This window comes from Zonotrichia leucophrys, chromosome 3 (genome assembly GCF_028769735.1).
Source record: "Zonotrichia leucophrys gambelii isolate GWCS_2022_RI chromosome 3, RI_Zleu_2.0, whole genome shotgun sequence".
Classification (NCBI taxonomy): Eukaryota; Metazoa; Chordata; class Aves; order Passeriformes; family Passerellidae; genus Zonotrichia; species Zonotrichia leucophrys.
Genome location: NC_088172.1, coordinates 24,162,501 through 24,177,719, shown reverse-complemented (window position 1 = coordinate 24,177,719; position 15,219 = coordinate 24,162,501). Strand labels below are relative to the sequence as shown.

The 15,219-nt window shown below is 36.2% G+C and overlaps 1 protein-coding gene across 1 annotated transcript in view; it reads right to left on the bottom strand.

Moving 5' to 3' along the window:
• The window catches only part of TPO (thyroid peroxidase), a 46,063-nt gene that overhangs the window by 17,079 nt on the left and 13,765 nt on the right, over positions 1-15,219 (bottom strand). The window contains exons 6-8 of the mRNA XM_064710130.1: positions 12,796-12,925; positions 9,608-9,814; positions 3,613-4,128 (exon numbers count right to left, since the gene is read on the bottom strand). Coding sequence (XP_064566200.1) covers positions 3,613-4,128; positions 9,608-9,814; positions 12,796-12,925 — 853 coding nt within the window. The remainder of the gene's footprint in view (positions 1-3,612; positions 4,129-9,607; positions 9,815-12,795; positions 12,926-15,219) is intronic.

Genomic DNA, 15,219 nt, shown 5'->3' with positions numbered 1-15,219 from the left:
ATGTTTATTTGCTTGCATAAATAAGCACAGTACTTTCTTTCAATAGAGTATTCTTTCTTTAAATGAGATTCTCTTGTGGAAACAAAGCAATGTGCTTGTTACAAAATATGTCAATAAAATCAGACAGCAAGTGACTCTATGGGAAAGAAATCACAAGCTAGCAAAATGAATGGCTCCATCATTTCTGGCTTACTTTGAGTCTGTTTGTTAAAAAGGAATGTATGTGGACATCCTAAGTCTGAACCTGCAAGTTACTGCATGGTCTCAACTCTGTCACGTTTATGAGACTAGTGGTAATCCAAATTCCTCTTAGACTACATTCATCACCTCCTAGCATCACATCCAAACTCTGCAGAAGCCTCATGAAGAAAACAATTTTAATCAGTAACATCAATATTTCTACTGTCTCATGACAGTCGTTGTTCCAACAGTTTAATTTAATGGAAAATTATGACAGATGAGCACTGTGTTTTAAACAGAGGCCCATATGCTTGGTGCTTTAATATGACCTTTTTATTCTATATAACCATATATTAACTGAGAAATTAAGATAATTTAAGTGCTATTCATTTAATCATACCAGAGAAAATAAAACACTAATTTCTTAGCAATTCTGCCAATAATTTGGTAAGTATCCAGATAGAAACAGCATCTGAGAGTCAGAAAAGGCTTTGTACAGATTTTGCATCATATCATGAATCCCATGTGCACAGAAAAAATAATTGAATCTTGACCTCTAAACGATAGAATACTGCAAGTCAGTCAGGATATTACTCTTAAAGGCAACACTCTTCTCATTCAGAAGGCAGAATTACAGCTAAACATTATTGTCAATTAGATGCAAAAGATCCAGAAATTGTTATCACTTTTCATAGGGTTCAGGAGACTTTCCTTTCAAAAGCCTCTACAAGTATACCCCAATATAGGTAGGTGTGAGTGGGGCACAATGGTTGGAACGGGAAAACAAAAAAAAAGGTTGGAGGAGTGAATATAAAAATATGTGAACCACCATAAGAATAAGTAAGGCCAAAAGTGTGTCTTGTCATTGCCGTTGGCCAGTGTAACTGTAGAGGAATGATATCTCACTGAGATAGTGTAGTGCCAATTAAATGAAGCTTCAACTTTGAAAAGATTGCAGAAAAAAATAGAGAACTATCAAATATAGTAATGATGTTTAATTTATTAATATGCTACGCATGGTTAGTTTGCAGTTCTCATTGAAAATACTAAAGGATTAAGAGATGTTGAAAATGATGTTGAAGTCCTAAACTTTTGGGTAAAAGGTGATTTTACAAGAGTGCAATTTTTAATAAAAAATGAATATATTATTATGGTTTTGTTAATAGTCTAAACTATACATTTTATAAACATGAGTTCTGACATTATTCAATACATACTATTTTATAAGACATATTGTTTATCTATTTATTCTTTATAATTTCAAGTTCTGAGAGGAGCTATCTAATAATCTAATTTCACATCCAAGCAGTTAATTTATGTAGGTCTCAGAAGAGAGACTTTAAACCACTTTCAACCCATGCCTTGGACCATGCAAGATGCTCAGAGAACACAAGCAGATGCAGAAGGAAGTGAAATAAACACCTACATGTACACTGAAAACTAAAGGCAGTTGTCACCTAAAATTGGGATTAGTGGGAGCAACTGCACTCATTCAGAGATTGTTCTCTGGTACAAAATCTGGTAATAAATCAAAGAGAATTGGATTCAGATTGATCTGCAGAAGTCCTGCTCCATCTGACTAGTGCCAAATAATCCATCTTTCATAATCCAAATGGCACATCGGGGGAAACTGTCTCCAGAAAGAGCAGCATAGGTGTGTGCAAACTTCATATGTATGAGATAGTAATGTTAAGACTAGCAGTTGCATAATTGAACATTTTTTCTTCACATATTAAATGACAATGAGAAAATGGTTTTTTGCACAAAAGATGAGGTAAATAAGAATATGTGTCTTTAACACTGTATACTGCAGTATATTAACCTTATAAAGTTAAGCATGTGTCATTCCCATGAAATAGAAAGGACAGTTACTACTCCTTATCAGTGAAACTGTATAATGCAGCCAAAAAACCCTTGTTTTGTGCAGGATATCAACAGACAATTGTTATGTTTGCTAACTTCGGCAAGGTTCTGTTATCAAATACTTGTCACTAGAGATATTTATGGTGACAGAAAAACATCCAGGAAGAAAAGTATGGTCTAAATAGGTTTTTTTTTGTCTTTATTCTAGAAAGAAGAAAAGGCTTTTTTATTCAATTCTCTATAATTACACACCCACAGGCAGGACTCATGCTTGAAAGTATTCCTTCTGAAAAAAGAGAATTTTAGAAATGTCTAGCAACTGAAACAAAACTTGATCTTGGAAATCTGAAGGTAAATTCAACCAGAGCTGTCATTAGTGTGCCAGTTAACATACCACACTAATAGAGATACTCCAATTATCTGTCCTGAATGAATGTCGCTAAACCAGCTAGAGATAACTGAAACCCATTTCTAATGAGCCACAGGCAAATCTCATTAGTCTGTGATACCAGCAGAGATAATGAGCAGTGCTGATCCATGCAGTGCACAAAGCTGTTTCTTTCAGGCCGTTATGTTTGTGGATGCAAACCAGAAGGGTATAAATGCACAGAGATCTGCTTTTGGACTTGCAATTTTCTTCTAACAAGTATTAACAACTATTCTGACTTTTCAATGCCATTCTTTTAATGAAAATGTCATATTTATGGCAGAGGAGCTGACTTGGTTAAAGCAAACAAAAAGCCAAACATTTCAAAAGAGCTGACTAAAAACAATTAAGTGAAGTATGTTACTTCTCTGAAGTTATATGGCTTTGAGTGCAAGTATTAATGCATTAGATAATGTAGGTGGCTTCTTAAAGGAAAAGTGCTTCATAATCTATTCCACAGTCTAAAAATTGTGGCAGAAAAAAGGAAAATTTTTTTATCGGAAAAGTGAAGTTTTATTGCATCCTTCCCTAATTTATCTTCAAAAGTGTTTCCTTTGGTACTGAAAACAAAATATACTGTTAGAATCAGAAAACATGTCTAATGTAAGCATTCGTGTGAACTCTGTATTTTGCCATTCGTATTTCTCCTGCTATCTCCTGTCAACAGTAGCCCCTGATGTTTGTGCATTACTACTTCATTGAGAACTTCACTGGCATTTTTACACAGGGGATTTATTATTTATGATACACCTGTGAGAAAGTAAACATTTTGTACATTATATAAATACAGAGATGTACATTACTTTTAAACAATTTCCCTTACCAAAAAAAAAAAGAAAAAAAATCTGAAAAGGCCTCTTTTATAGACAAAATAGACATTGGAGTTGCCTGCATAAATATGTGTCAACTGTCATGAAAATCAGAGCACTAAGGTGCCTAGACAAACTAAGCACCGGGACATTGCATTTAGAAAGCGGAAAGTAAAACCAACTTTAAACGTGCCACATTTGAAGCACCAAAATAGGTGGGAAACAAAAGGTAACGTGATCTCAAAAAGCCCTCACAGAAGCACGTTTGAAGCTCTGTGGGCTCTCTTGTGAGACATTCACTGCAGCGTGTAGGTAAGCAAACCAGCAGCCCACCTGATGCAGAGCGCCGACGATTTTGCGCGTCTCTTGGTAGACGGTCTCGGCGCTCCAGTGGCCGTTGATGCGCTTGAGGGCTCGCGCCAGGCGGTTGTGCTCCCGCAGCCACAGCGTGTGCATGGCAGCCAGGGATGTCACCTCGCTGGAGCGGCCGTCCCCGGCCAGAAAACATTCCACCCTCTCATCTCCACCTGCGCTTGGGTCCTGTGCACAAGGGGATGGGATCTGGTCTGTAAAAGGCAGGTATTCCCGATGGTTATCATAATACTTTAAGTTTACTCTAAGAAGGCCTTCTTTGCTTGTTAAATTCCTCAGTTTGTTTTCAACAGCAGGGGTACTGCCATAGACTGTAGAGGCATCAAGGAAAGAAGTTAAGCCATTGATCTGTTGTCTTGTATTTAGCACAGATATATTTCCAAAGAGAACAGCATGATCACCAGTGCCGCATGCGGGAGATGAGCGGTAGAAGGGCAGGCAATCCATCCCTGCAGATAATGTATCATTGGTAGTTACCTGCATACAAAATAAGGGTATTTTCTGAGGTGAGGAGAACAGCTGTGGATGCTGAATTGAGTCTTGTCTAAATATTTACCTTCTCCCTCTCAGTTTTTCATTGCTCAGACCTCATCTACTGGAGTGACATATTCTAAATATGTATAGATTGTTTTCCTTTAGACTGAAGGAAAAAGATTAATCTTTTTTACACAGAGACAAATAAACCCCAAAACATTTACTCTATCACAAGCTATTGATGTAATACATCTACATCTAAATGAGTCTGGCTTTAAAATGAAAATTCATCATAAAATGTATCAGAGTGAAGGCACTAACATCTGGTCAAATTCTGTTCTACTGAAGAACAATTGAAACAGCAGGTTCACCTGTTTGCATAAAAACATAATGAGGAGTTTCAGTGTCTGCAGCAGCACTCTGTATAAACTTTGGTTCAATGCTGAATGCTAATCCAGCTTCCTAACTAAAAAGGACAGATGTAAATATTCATTCTGCTTTCTGCCAATCCCCCACAAGTCTTCTGCTGCATTATTTTGCTGCAACAGCTGTCTTACAAGTACTGAATTCTGACCATCTTTATAAAAAGCAAAGACTGAACATAGACTTGGCTAAATGAAAGATTGCCCAGTCCTTTATTGATTTGAACCCCACGCAGTTGAGACACTGAGGTTCAAAAGTCTGACTAAGAGAAAATAAATGTTTTGTACAGACACCTGAGCTAACCCTTATTTGTATTCTATCTGCTTGCTTTTCATTTTTCAGAACTCTTTGGCAGAAGACAGTGAATGCTGCATATGTGATGTAATTTCTTCTTCATTTTTCTAATAATGCAGAGATCAGTCTGCAAAGATAGAACAGTCATTAAATTGGGGTTAACAGTAACAAAGCAACTTTGGAATGAAATTAATTAACTTTATACATTAACTTTACCTCACATGTTAAACCAAGTAAAATCTTCTTACTACTGAGAGCTCATGTCAATAGAGATTGATAACAACAAATCATTTACATTAGAAAATGGTTTAATTTTGTTTGGTAAAGAAATTCTACCATTATTTCTTCATTGCCTAGGTTTTAGCAAATCAAGGTAGGTTATATTTGAAGAAAACAAGCAATTTTTTAAACTGATTTTTGAAATCAGTAATTTCTCTGTCTTGTATTTTCTATTTAGCATTTGTTATTATGTCTTTTGCTATTAGTGTGGCTTCTTTTTCCCTTCAGCTGGTAATGTAAGCAGGTAGCTCATCTCATAATACAAATATCTGAACTTGACAGCCACAGCCCTGTATGTTCTTGAGTGTGTCCTGCTTCTAGTCATCAGGAGATATTCCAGAAAGAATTCAGATATCACTGAGAAAAGAATGCAGGAGATGCCTTTGTGCTGTTAAACAGCAAGGCTCACAGCAAAACATATAAACACTGAATAAAGTTCATACTGGATAATCTTTATTAAACTGCCTCTGCAATTTCAATTCAATCTGTTCTGGTCCCAGTGGAGAAAAAACAGCAGTAATGAACATTAAGGGACTGGCAGAGCTGCATTATGCTGTCTTTTCCCTTTTCATAGGATTAGTAGTTTGCAGCCAATAGCTGAATGTATAAAATAGAGGTTCCTTCTATTATTATTTAGAGACATTAAAAATAATCTGAGTGAAAAAAGAGACCCTTTTCTGCTTAAATGGGTACTGAGTAACATTTTTTTTCAAAACTAATTACTGAAATTAATGTGATTCTTTTTTTGTGTATAATTCTAGAGGGAAAAAATTGCAACAGAACCCTGATTGGCCATAATAGTTTTCCTGTATAGCTGCATGTTAATTTAAATGGTTATTATATATGCATGGTCAAACCTAGTTATGGTGAAATTCTTCTATGTGAAGGAAAATGAAAGGTAATAATTGTTTAAATACACTGCAATCTAAACTGTTATTTCAGTTAAAGAAAAATTTTGCTTATTTTGAATTCATCCTGTGGGAAATGACCTTGTAAATGTTTTTTTTTACTGTCGATTTTAAAGAAAACCTAGCTTATGGTCTCTGAAAGTTTGAAGAAAAGGAAAATAATAATGCTTGAAGAAGAGTCTATGATCCCATCTGACAGCAAGCTGCTGCTCCTGAAACAGAAGAAGAAGGCAGGAACTCACTTTGCTGGTTGCTGAGTGCAGATGACTGATCTATTTGTAGCTGAGACAGTAACCTGTCATGTTACATGTCACCTTTTTCAAATCACCTCAATTTTCTGTGACTCTGTTTCTTTTCCACCTTTTTTTTACAAAAAAAAGAAACCTGTAAGCTTTTCTGGATTGCATCATGCTAAATGTATGCGTCGTGTCTATCTTAGCAGCAGCAGCGTAATTAATACTGAATAAAGTCAGTAGCTCTCTTATGAAAGTCTTTCTAATGCTTCTTTATGTCTCAGCCCTAACCTGAAATAATAATCTGAGGAATGACAAGTTTTCTCTACAACCCTGTTCTGCATGTAATGATGTAATAAAAGAAGTGTAAACTAAAGCTAGTGGATTTTGGTTTTTTTTTTTTCCCATTAAGGGACCCTGTAAATATACAGCAAAAAGAATGTTCAGGCTCTACCAGAAATTACAGGCTCTACATGAGAACTTCTGAGATAAATTCTATAGCATTTATTATAAAAATATCCAGAACAGAAAATCACAATGGTTCCGGAGAACCTGTGAATCATTTACCTACACTTCCTATTAATATCAGTGCACTATTGCAGCTTTTGATCCTTCATTGAGTTTCACTGGCTGAATGTTTTCTAGGCAGATTCCCTAACCTGTGCAGTCAGGAGCCTCCTGTCCCTGCTGCAACCCCCAGAGAGGATGTGCAGCTGGAGGCACGGTTGTCCTTTTCTCTGGGTGGATTCTCCTTTGGGTGCTGCTTTTGTAGGAACAGCAAGAGTGCAAACTGCAGCTTCTGTGTCTACACTGCTGTATAATATGCTATTGATTTCACTGCCATTGGAAACCAGCCATATTTTCTTCATATACAAAATTAATGTATAAAACAGATTGTGGCAGTTTTCCAAATATTTACTATGTGGAGATTTATTTAATTAAAAATTCTGAAAGAAGAGGAGTTCTAGAGGGTAATAGCATTTTGTTTCAGTGTTCAAAAATTGGCTCCTCTGGTCACACTGTTTACTGCATGTACTGCAACAGCCCTTTCTTTTTCTGAACATATATAACAAAAGCAAAAGAACAACTATCTTTGTATCTGTCCATCAAAGCTGTGAATAACAGGTTATAACAAAATGGAGCTGAAAAATTAACCATGTAAAGGGGTCACAAGTTTGGAAATGTATCTAATACTTTCAGGGTTGTGATTGAATTTCTTTGTATGTCTCCTGCCATGGCCAGTCGTGACTACATTGAAGGTAGCCTTGAGCCATCCTCCTGCTGGGCTACACTGCTGAGTAGGAGGAGCATCCAGTGCTAGATTTAGCTACACATTAAATATTCAGTGATAGATTTAGTACATGTGAACATGACTTGCCTTCAAGAGCATCCTTGAAACATGCTCTCTGAACCTCATCACAGCTCCAAGACAGAAATCCAAAGTCTGTGCCTTGCTTAGAGCACTGAAGGATCCACTTGTAAGTCTATGCCATATCAATCTGTGCACCTTTTATGCCTCTGCACTGAATGCCTCTACCACATGAATAATGTTAGCTTTGGAGTCTTTTTTAAAGATCCCTTATGTTGTCTCCTTTTTAAAGTAGATGGGATTTCAAGACTTGAATTAGTCAGGGTTCAGTAATTAGACTGCTGTGGTCCCTGTGATCCACATTTCATTCAAGTTATGGGAAACAGTATGAGTCTCCTCTCAATCAAAAAAATCCATGTAGTAATAAAAAAATGTGGGGGTTTTGCACTTAAAAATCAATACTAGTCATGCTATTTCAAAGAATTTATTGTAAACACAAATGACTTTTGAAGACTTTTGCAGTTTTACAGCCACAGAAAACAGACTTTAAAAACAGGGAGTTTTATGTTTAATACATGTTTTATAAACATATATTATGATATATGTTTCAGGTGGATCCATCTTCACATCATACAAAGCACTGCTGGTCAGGGAGTGGATGTCCACCCTAGCCTCTCTTGGTAAGACTTTAGGAATGGGAATGTTTCTATGACTATTACTTTAAAACATAAACAGAAAAAAAAAAAAAATCATGTCCCAGATGGAAATTTGAAACACAGTAAACTAGAGATTTTTGTCAGAACTATGGCACACTTTTAGTAATTAGGGCTGCTGTGGCTGATTCAGGTTACTCAGTGCTCTCAGTTGCTTACTACCTGAAAGAATGGGGTTCTTTAAGAAACCTCTTTTCTTTTTGAATGCTCTCAGGATATGTTTGCGACTTTCAAATGTCCATATCTCCAGGGTGAGAGGGTCTAGATTTACTTGCCTGTGGTCAAATTCTAGTAATTTATTAATTTCACTTAACCTTCCCTGTATTTTAAATTCTCTCACCATATGGAAGACCTTTTAACATATGGAAGCCACCTTTTAACACAACCTGATTTGGTTCCCTTTACAGTTACCCAAATATTTTCCTCTACATTTAATGAAAGAGCAATGAGGCACTTAAAGAAAAGGGGACTGTGGAATGTTTATCAACTACAACTTGCTGAGGCTAGTTCTGTTTCTATAGGCTTCTATTCTGATAGAAGCCCTACATGGCAGTGCATAGAGAAAGCTGGTCAATAATCAAGCTCCATCTTAAGTAAAGCAATTAAGGTTGCTCTGACTTGAACATTGCCAAGGGCTGTGATGAGCATGGGGCTTTCCTTTAGCCTGAGTTGGACAGGCTGTTCTTTGAGAAAAAACCCCATGGTTTTACTTTGCTACTCAATTTTTTGAGTGAAAGAAGGACTATACTTTTAAATTAAGTGATCAAAATTACAGTATCCTAAATTTATACCTATTTATGTTTCTTCTAGCCCTCTAACAAGCTTTGAACTCATGTTTTCCATCTGCTCAAAGCAAAGATGTGATGTATGTAGGTTTCAACAGCTCCCTGGAGATCATTTTTATACATACATTGAAAAGGTAGCTCTCTTTGAAAGTTTGCATTAACTGGGAGAAGTATCTTTGCTTTCAATGAGTAACGTTAAGATCCTTTCATTTTATATGGCTGAAAATGTAAATGACTGCTTTGCTATATTCCCAAATGGAACTCAAAACCTTAAAGCATGAGAACAATAACATTAGGAGAGACTAGTAAGGTTTCTCTGCAGCATAAACCTTAGGTTAAAAAATGATGTTTTTATTAAGTACATTAACTATAGTTTATTATCTCTAAAAAAAATCAAAAACTTAAATGTCTACCTGTTTCATTTAATAGTTGCATTGTTTTCTATTTTTTCTATCATTGTCTATTCTAATGTTTCTTGACTTTACTCACCTGTCTAGAGCCTGGAATTTCTCTTGAAGAATTTAAGTTAGAATCTTACCTTTATTGGAAAACATGGATTTTGTTTTTCACAAGTCATCTGGCACTCCATTCCACTTAGGAAGGTAGTTCTACTTGTGCTCTGGGGTGTGAATGCAATGTCATGGTCTATGTACTGTCCCCATACCATAATGATATCAGAATACAGGCTGTCTTCAGTAACAGCCTCATTAGGTGCATGAATAATTTTTCTTGTCACTTCACGAACCTGAGAAAAGAACCAATTTACCTTGAGTGTTAAACAGTTTTTACTTCTCAGAAAGTGATAAAACACTACAAAGTAGGGGAGACAGTGATAAAATCTATCTTCCCCTTCCCCAGCTTTATGTTGTAGAGTGCTTCTAATGGTTTGACTAAAACCAAACTAAAACCAAAAAAAAGAATCCAATAACAATATAAAATCCAGCTTCTACCAGGTTCTTATTTCTGTTCAGGAGCTGACACCAAGGTGCCACAAGCAGTTTCAAGGACGTTTCAGCTGAGTTTTTCTATATGTTTCCCAGTGAGCAGTGTGTCTTTGATCTGTTCCTTTCCAGACAATTTTGAAAACCACACATCTATTTTTGACACTCCAAAGGTTTTCTTTCTATTTATTCTGTTTTCTCCTCCTTAAACAAAAGGATTTGTTGAAAAATCTCAAATCACTGTTGATACTCAGAAAATCTGAGAGGCTCTGTATGTGAATGAAAGAGCATATGCAACCCAGGACATGAGGTAGGTTGTGAACACATGGTAGCAGAAAGTTCAGCTTCCTTTTCCCAGGTGAGGAGAAGCCAAAAAAATATTTCTGATGCAGTTCTGTGGAAGATGCACAGAGATACAGTTGGTCTTTGAGGAGGAGCACATGGAGACATCTATGCTACGTGTCCAGCCTATATTAATAACCAAGCAAAACCTTAAGGGCAAAATCAGTCCTTAGTTTGTGGAGATGTTAAGGGTAGCATTGTTCACAGATTCCTCCCTCATGCTGCAAAATATTCCCTGGCAAATAGCAGCTGCCTTGGAAGTCAAGCAACTGAAAGGGCAGCACATAAAATCGACTGACAGAGCCTGTAATAAATATAAGGGCTATATAATAAATGTATAAGGAATGTTCAGTTAAATAGAATTGGTAAGGACAACAGGCAACATGGGACTTCTTAGGAACATCAGGATTTATACTGAAATAGGTGAGAGCAAGCTACCTACAGCTCATCAGGAATCCAAATTTTTAGATCAGTATTTTAATAGCTTTGGTGGCCACAAACATTTTCTTGAAATTAGTAAAATTTTTTGATCAATTAGTAAAATTTTTTGATCATTGTTCTGCTTTATAGTAATCCTCACACTTATCTAGCACTTTCACAATATTTTCACATTACTTTTGATAGAATATAATCAGATAGCTAAAAGTACAAAAAAAAGAAAAAACACTTAGGACAATAGCTTTACCTATTTTGCTCCAAAACAAAGCAGAGAACCTTGCTGATGGTCAGACATTGATGATCAGATTTGGTACAGTTATATAATCTTTTTATAAGAGAGTTTTGCTTTACAAGAGTGTACCCTAATGAATCTAGAGAAAGGCAGTTTGTACTATCTACTGGAAATTTGCCTGTGTAAATGTCAGGTTTTCATCTCTGAGTGCTAAATTGTGCAACTTAGAGACAATGTTATTTAATTAATAACATGAGTTGTAGGTGACATTAACACTAAATTCTCCTGATTATCCTTATTAAACATACAATGGTTAAAATAGCAAGACTTTGAGTCCATTAAAAGTCAGGTTTCAAAGCAATGATGACAAATCACAAATTGTAAATCCAGCCCAAATCATTGCACACTGCACTGGGGAATTTTTCTCTCAGTCCTCTATGCAAATGCTCTTTTTTCAAACTTCCCTCTATGGCAGGTCTGCTATTTTTTTAACTATATGAGGTGCCATAATCCATAAAGATTGCAATACTTTCTAAGATCAGTAAGCTGGACAAACTAACAGATGAAGTAATGATTTGAAAGCAATTCTTGTTCAGTTGAGGCTTGCTTGCCTATGAGGAATGGCATATGTTGGGAATTTAGCTGACTAGAGACTGGAAAGTACAAGGCCGTGGCTAATTCCAAGTCCTGCACCTGCAAGATAGTGTGTCTTTGGGCCTAGCTGAGTATGATAACGAAGTGGACAGAGAGACGTGAGAAGTAGAGAACGTAGGCCCAAAGGAATGAGGAAGAGTTGATGGTATAGTTTAACCAATAGATTGCTTGGCTTACAGAATATTCATAAGCTTATTATTTGCTGTATAAGTGTTTGATGCTTTCTTCAATAAACTGGACCTGTGATGAACCATCTGGTGTCCTGGTACCCTTCCTTCGACAGGCATATATGTACACACCTATACACATGCTAGCATGTCCCTGGGCTTTATATCTGTTTTATATCTGTTTAGTTAACATCCAACCTTTTCCCCCTCCTTCCCTGAATAAAGGTGCCATTATTAAAACAAAGAATCATAAAATGGCTGGAAAATGTAGGCTGGAAGGAAATTCTGGAGACCACAAGGTGCAACTTTAAATTGAAAGCAGGTATTAGGTTTTTAAGAGCCCCATGAAGACAGATCTTTGGTATTTCTCATGAGGGATATGCCAGAAGTTCTCTAGGCTGGAATCCATATTCCAACAAAAACCTTTTCCAACATTTATTATGCTCACAACAATTTCTTGTTTCAAGACAAAGTTCTCTCTGGAAAAACTTGTGGCCATTTCCTCTTGCCATGGAAACATGCATCCTTGAAGGCCTCTCTTGTTTCTACAATTTCATCGTGGGAAGGTCAGAATTAGGTCCTCTGTGTGCCTTTTCTCTACCTGAGCAACCATCACCCTGTGTCTGCTGGCTGCCTGGTGCCTGCCAGGCCAGGCATTTGGCTGGCTCCTGTCCTGCCTCTCTCCCTTACTGCACTCTGGAATATCGGGCTGCCCCTCAGGAAGGTCAGTGCCCCCTGCACTGCTCCATGGGCTCAACCCAGCCAGGGGCAGGGAGCCTCACACCATGGGGCTGAACTTGTGCTTTAGCAAAGCCTCTGGCTTCTTAACTGAGCTCCACTGATACTTTTGAAGTATTTTACACAGATACTTCCTTTGCTGATGCAAATGGAGGTCTGTGGTGGCAGGTGTGATAATGTGTGTTTCAAGTGATCTGGAAGTGGACTTCCTCACCGAGGGGAGCGGGAATCCATTGTATCGGACACTGGGATCCCATCCTCGAGGCTGGCTGAGGCCATCCTCATAGGCTGCTGGAAGCCACCTAGCCAAAGCTGTGTTGGATGCCCCCCATCTAGGATGTTCCCTATGAAGAGAAAACCAAAATTAAGAATTCCCCAAAAGCAATAGCAGCAGCAGAACCTCTGAATAAATAAAATATATAGAGACATACATACATACATACATACATACATACATACACATATAAAATATTTATATTATATTATTATATTATATTATATTTATTATATTATATTATATTATATTATATTATATTATATTATATTATATTATATTATATTATATTATAATTATATTATTATTATTATATTATTGTGTTATTATATTACATTACATTATATTATATTACATTATACTATATTACATTGCATTATATTACAATACATTATATAAATGTTCTAAATATTAGACCAGATCATAAAAATAAAATAATATGAAATAATCAGCCATATGCCATTATAACAGGATGTTCATGTAGCAATCTTTGAAACTGCATAAAATACTTGTCTTCATGTATGCCAATATTAATTTTACTCAAAACGAAAATAATGCAAATTTAAATTGCTAATGAATCATTACTATTTTACTCGTGTTTATAACCTGTTTACCTTTTGACATTTTTTAAATACTTGCTGTGAAGGTAAGTTCCTGATAGTGTCCTCATTCCTCATAAAGTTAGATATACTCTCAAGCACCTTTCCTAGCTCTAAAAAGATGTTTAAAAGCAAAAAAAATGCTCTTTAAAACGATGTGTTAGAGCAACAGAGAGGAAATAAAAACTTGAGAAAATATGAAGAAACCCTTCAGTGTGAAGGTGAAGAAAACTTAAATGAAAATTGGACACTAGTCATAGAGAAGAAATCATTTAGCAAGACCAAAGGAGACAGGGCTGAGGAGATGGGGGCTGAATCCGGTGCCAATGCTGCCTTTGGTTGAAGCTATGCTAATTTCTTGGGTCCATCTTTGGGACCCTGCACAAGCCTGGTCACTGAACTGTGCTGCTAGGTTGTCAGCACTAACTGCAGTGTATTTTTTCCTCTCAAAAACTTTCTTTTCTCTGAATGTCACCTGCCTGAGCACATCTTGGCATCATTGCATGGGCTGTTTGTCACTCCACAGCCAGCCTACCTGGAAGGGAGAAGGGCAGTAAAAAAATGTAGTCTAACATGAAAAAGTAAGAGGGTAGCAAGTATGAGGTCATATTTAATTTGAGGGTCAGTAAATGATTGTTAGTGATTTCTATTTATTAGTATAGTCAGTGAGTTTTGGGTTTGACCCAATTAATTTTCCCTCTGTCATGAGTATTAGAAATTTTAGGATTTGTTCTTTTTGCTAATTTTTTAACTCGTCCTGTTCAATATATTTCATAATTGTTAAATATATGTCAACACTAAAAGGAAGAAATTATTTTTTTGCAATGCATTCAAGTTGACTAAAGTTGTAAAGTCATCCACAAAGAACCAGAAATATTTCTGGAATATTGGTAGAAATATATAATGTTAAAACATACATTTACATATCCATCAGGATGCTAAACAATTATATTACTTTTTCATTGATCTCCAGCACACTGAGGAGACAGTTTGCCAAGCTATATGGTGCTGTAATACACTTAATTATCCACAATAATTCACACTTGAAGGTTGAAGTATGCTTTAATAAAGCATTCAAATTAGTTACACTTGATTTGCCTTTATTGAAATTGCATAAAATACTGCACATAGTGTAGTGCTATTTCACTCAATTAAAAATAATGAAATGTTAATGTAACTGCTTAACTGGTGATTTTTCTCCTGATTGCTTTTGTATTTTAGCAGATCACTGGAATGCTACTTTAGTAAAACCCCTCTCACATGCCTTTTTATTATTGCATTAAACATGTTAATGTTTTGGAATTTTGCTTGAGTTAAAAAGGCAGCTGAAATAATGAGATTTTGCTACCATACAGCTTTATAAAGTACCCAAATTTGATTACTATATATTCTGTTTATGGAAGGTGGGAGTTTTCATTTGCTTGTGAAATATTGGAATTGTACCATTTGGATTTTGTTTTGGCTGCCTGAGAAGCAACCTGGATTCTTAAGCTGCCATTTGCTATCCAGATTTTTATCTTTTGAATCTTATTTTAATGTTCTGCCTAGTTTCAAGTAGATTGAATCAATGCCATATGGCAACTTAATAATTGGAGTTTGTGATGTTCTAGATTTGCTGAGCTATCATGCGTGTAACTTCTGGAAACATGGGACACTTCTGGAAAATAAGCCTGCTACTAATTGAACACTGAGTTTGCATTGAGGTAAAGTAGCTAACCTAAAGGAAACATATCCATTCCTTCTTCTGGAAGTCAGTCAGGATTGC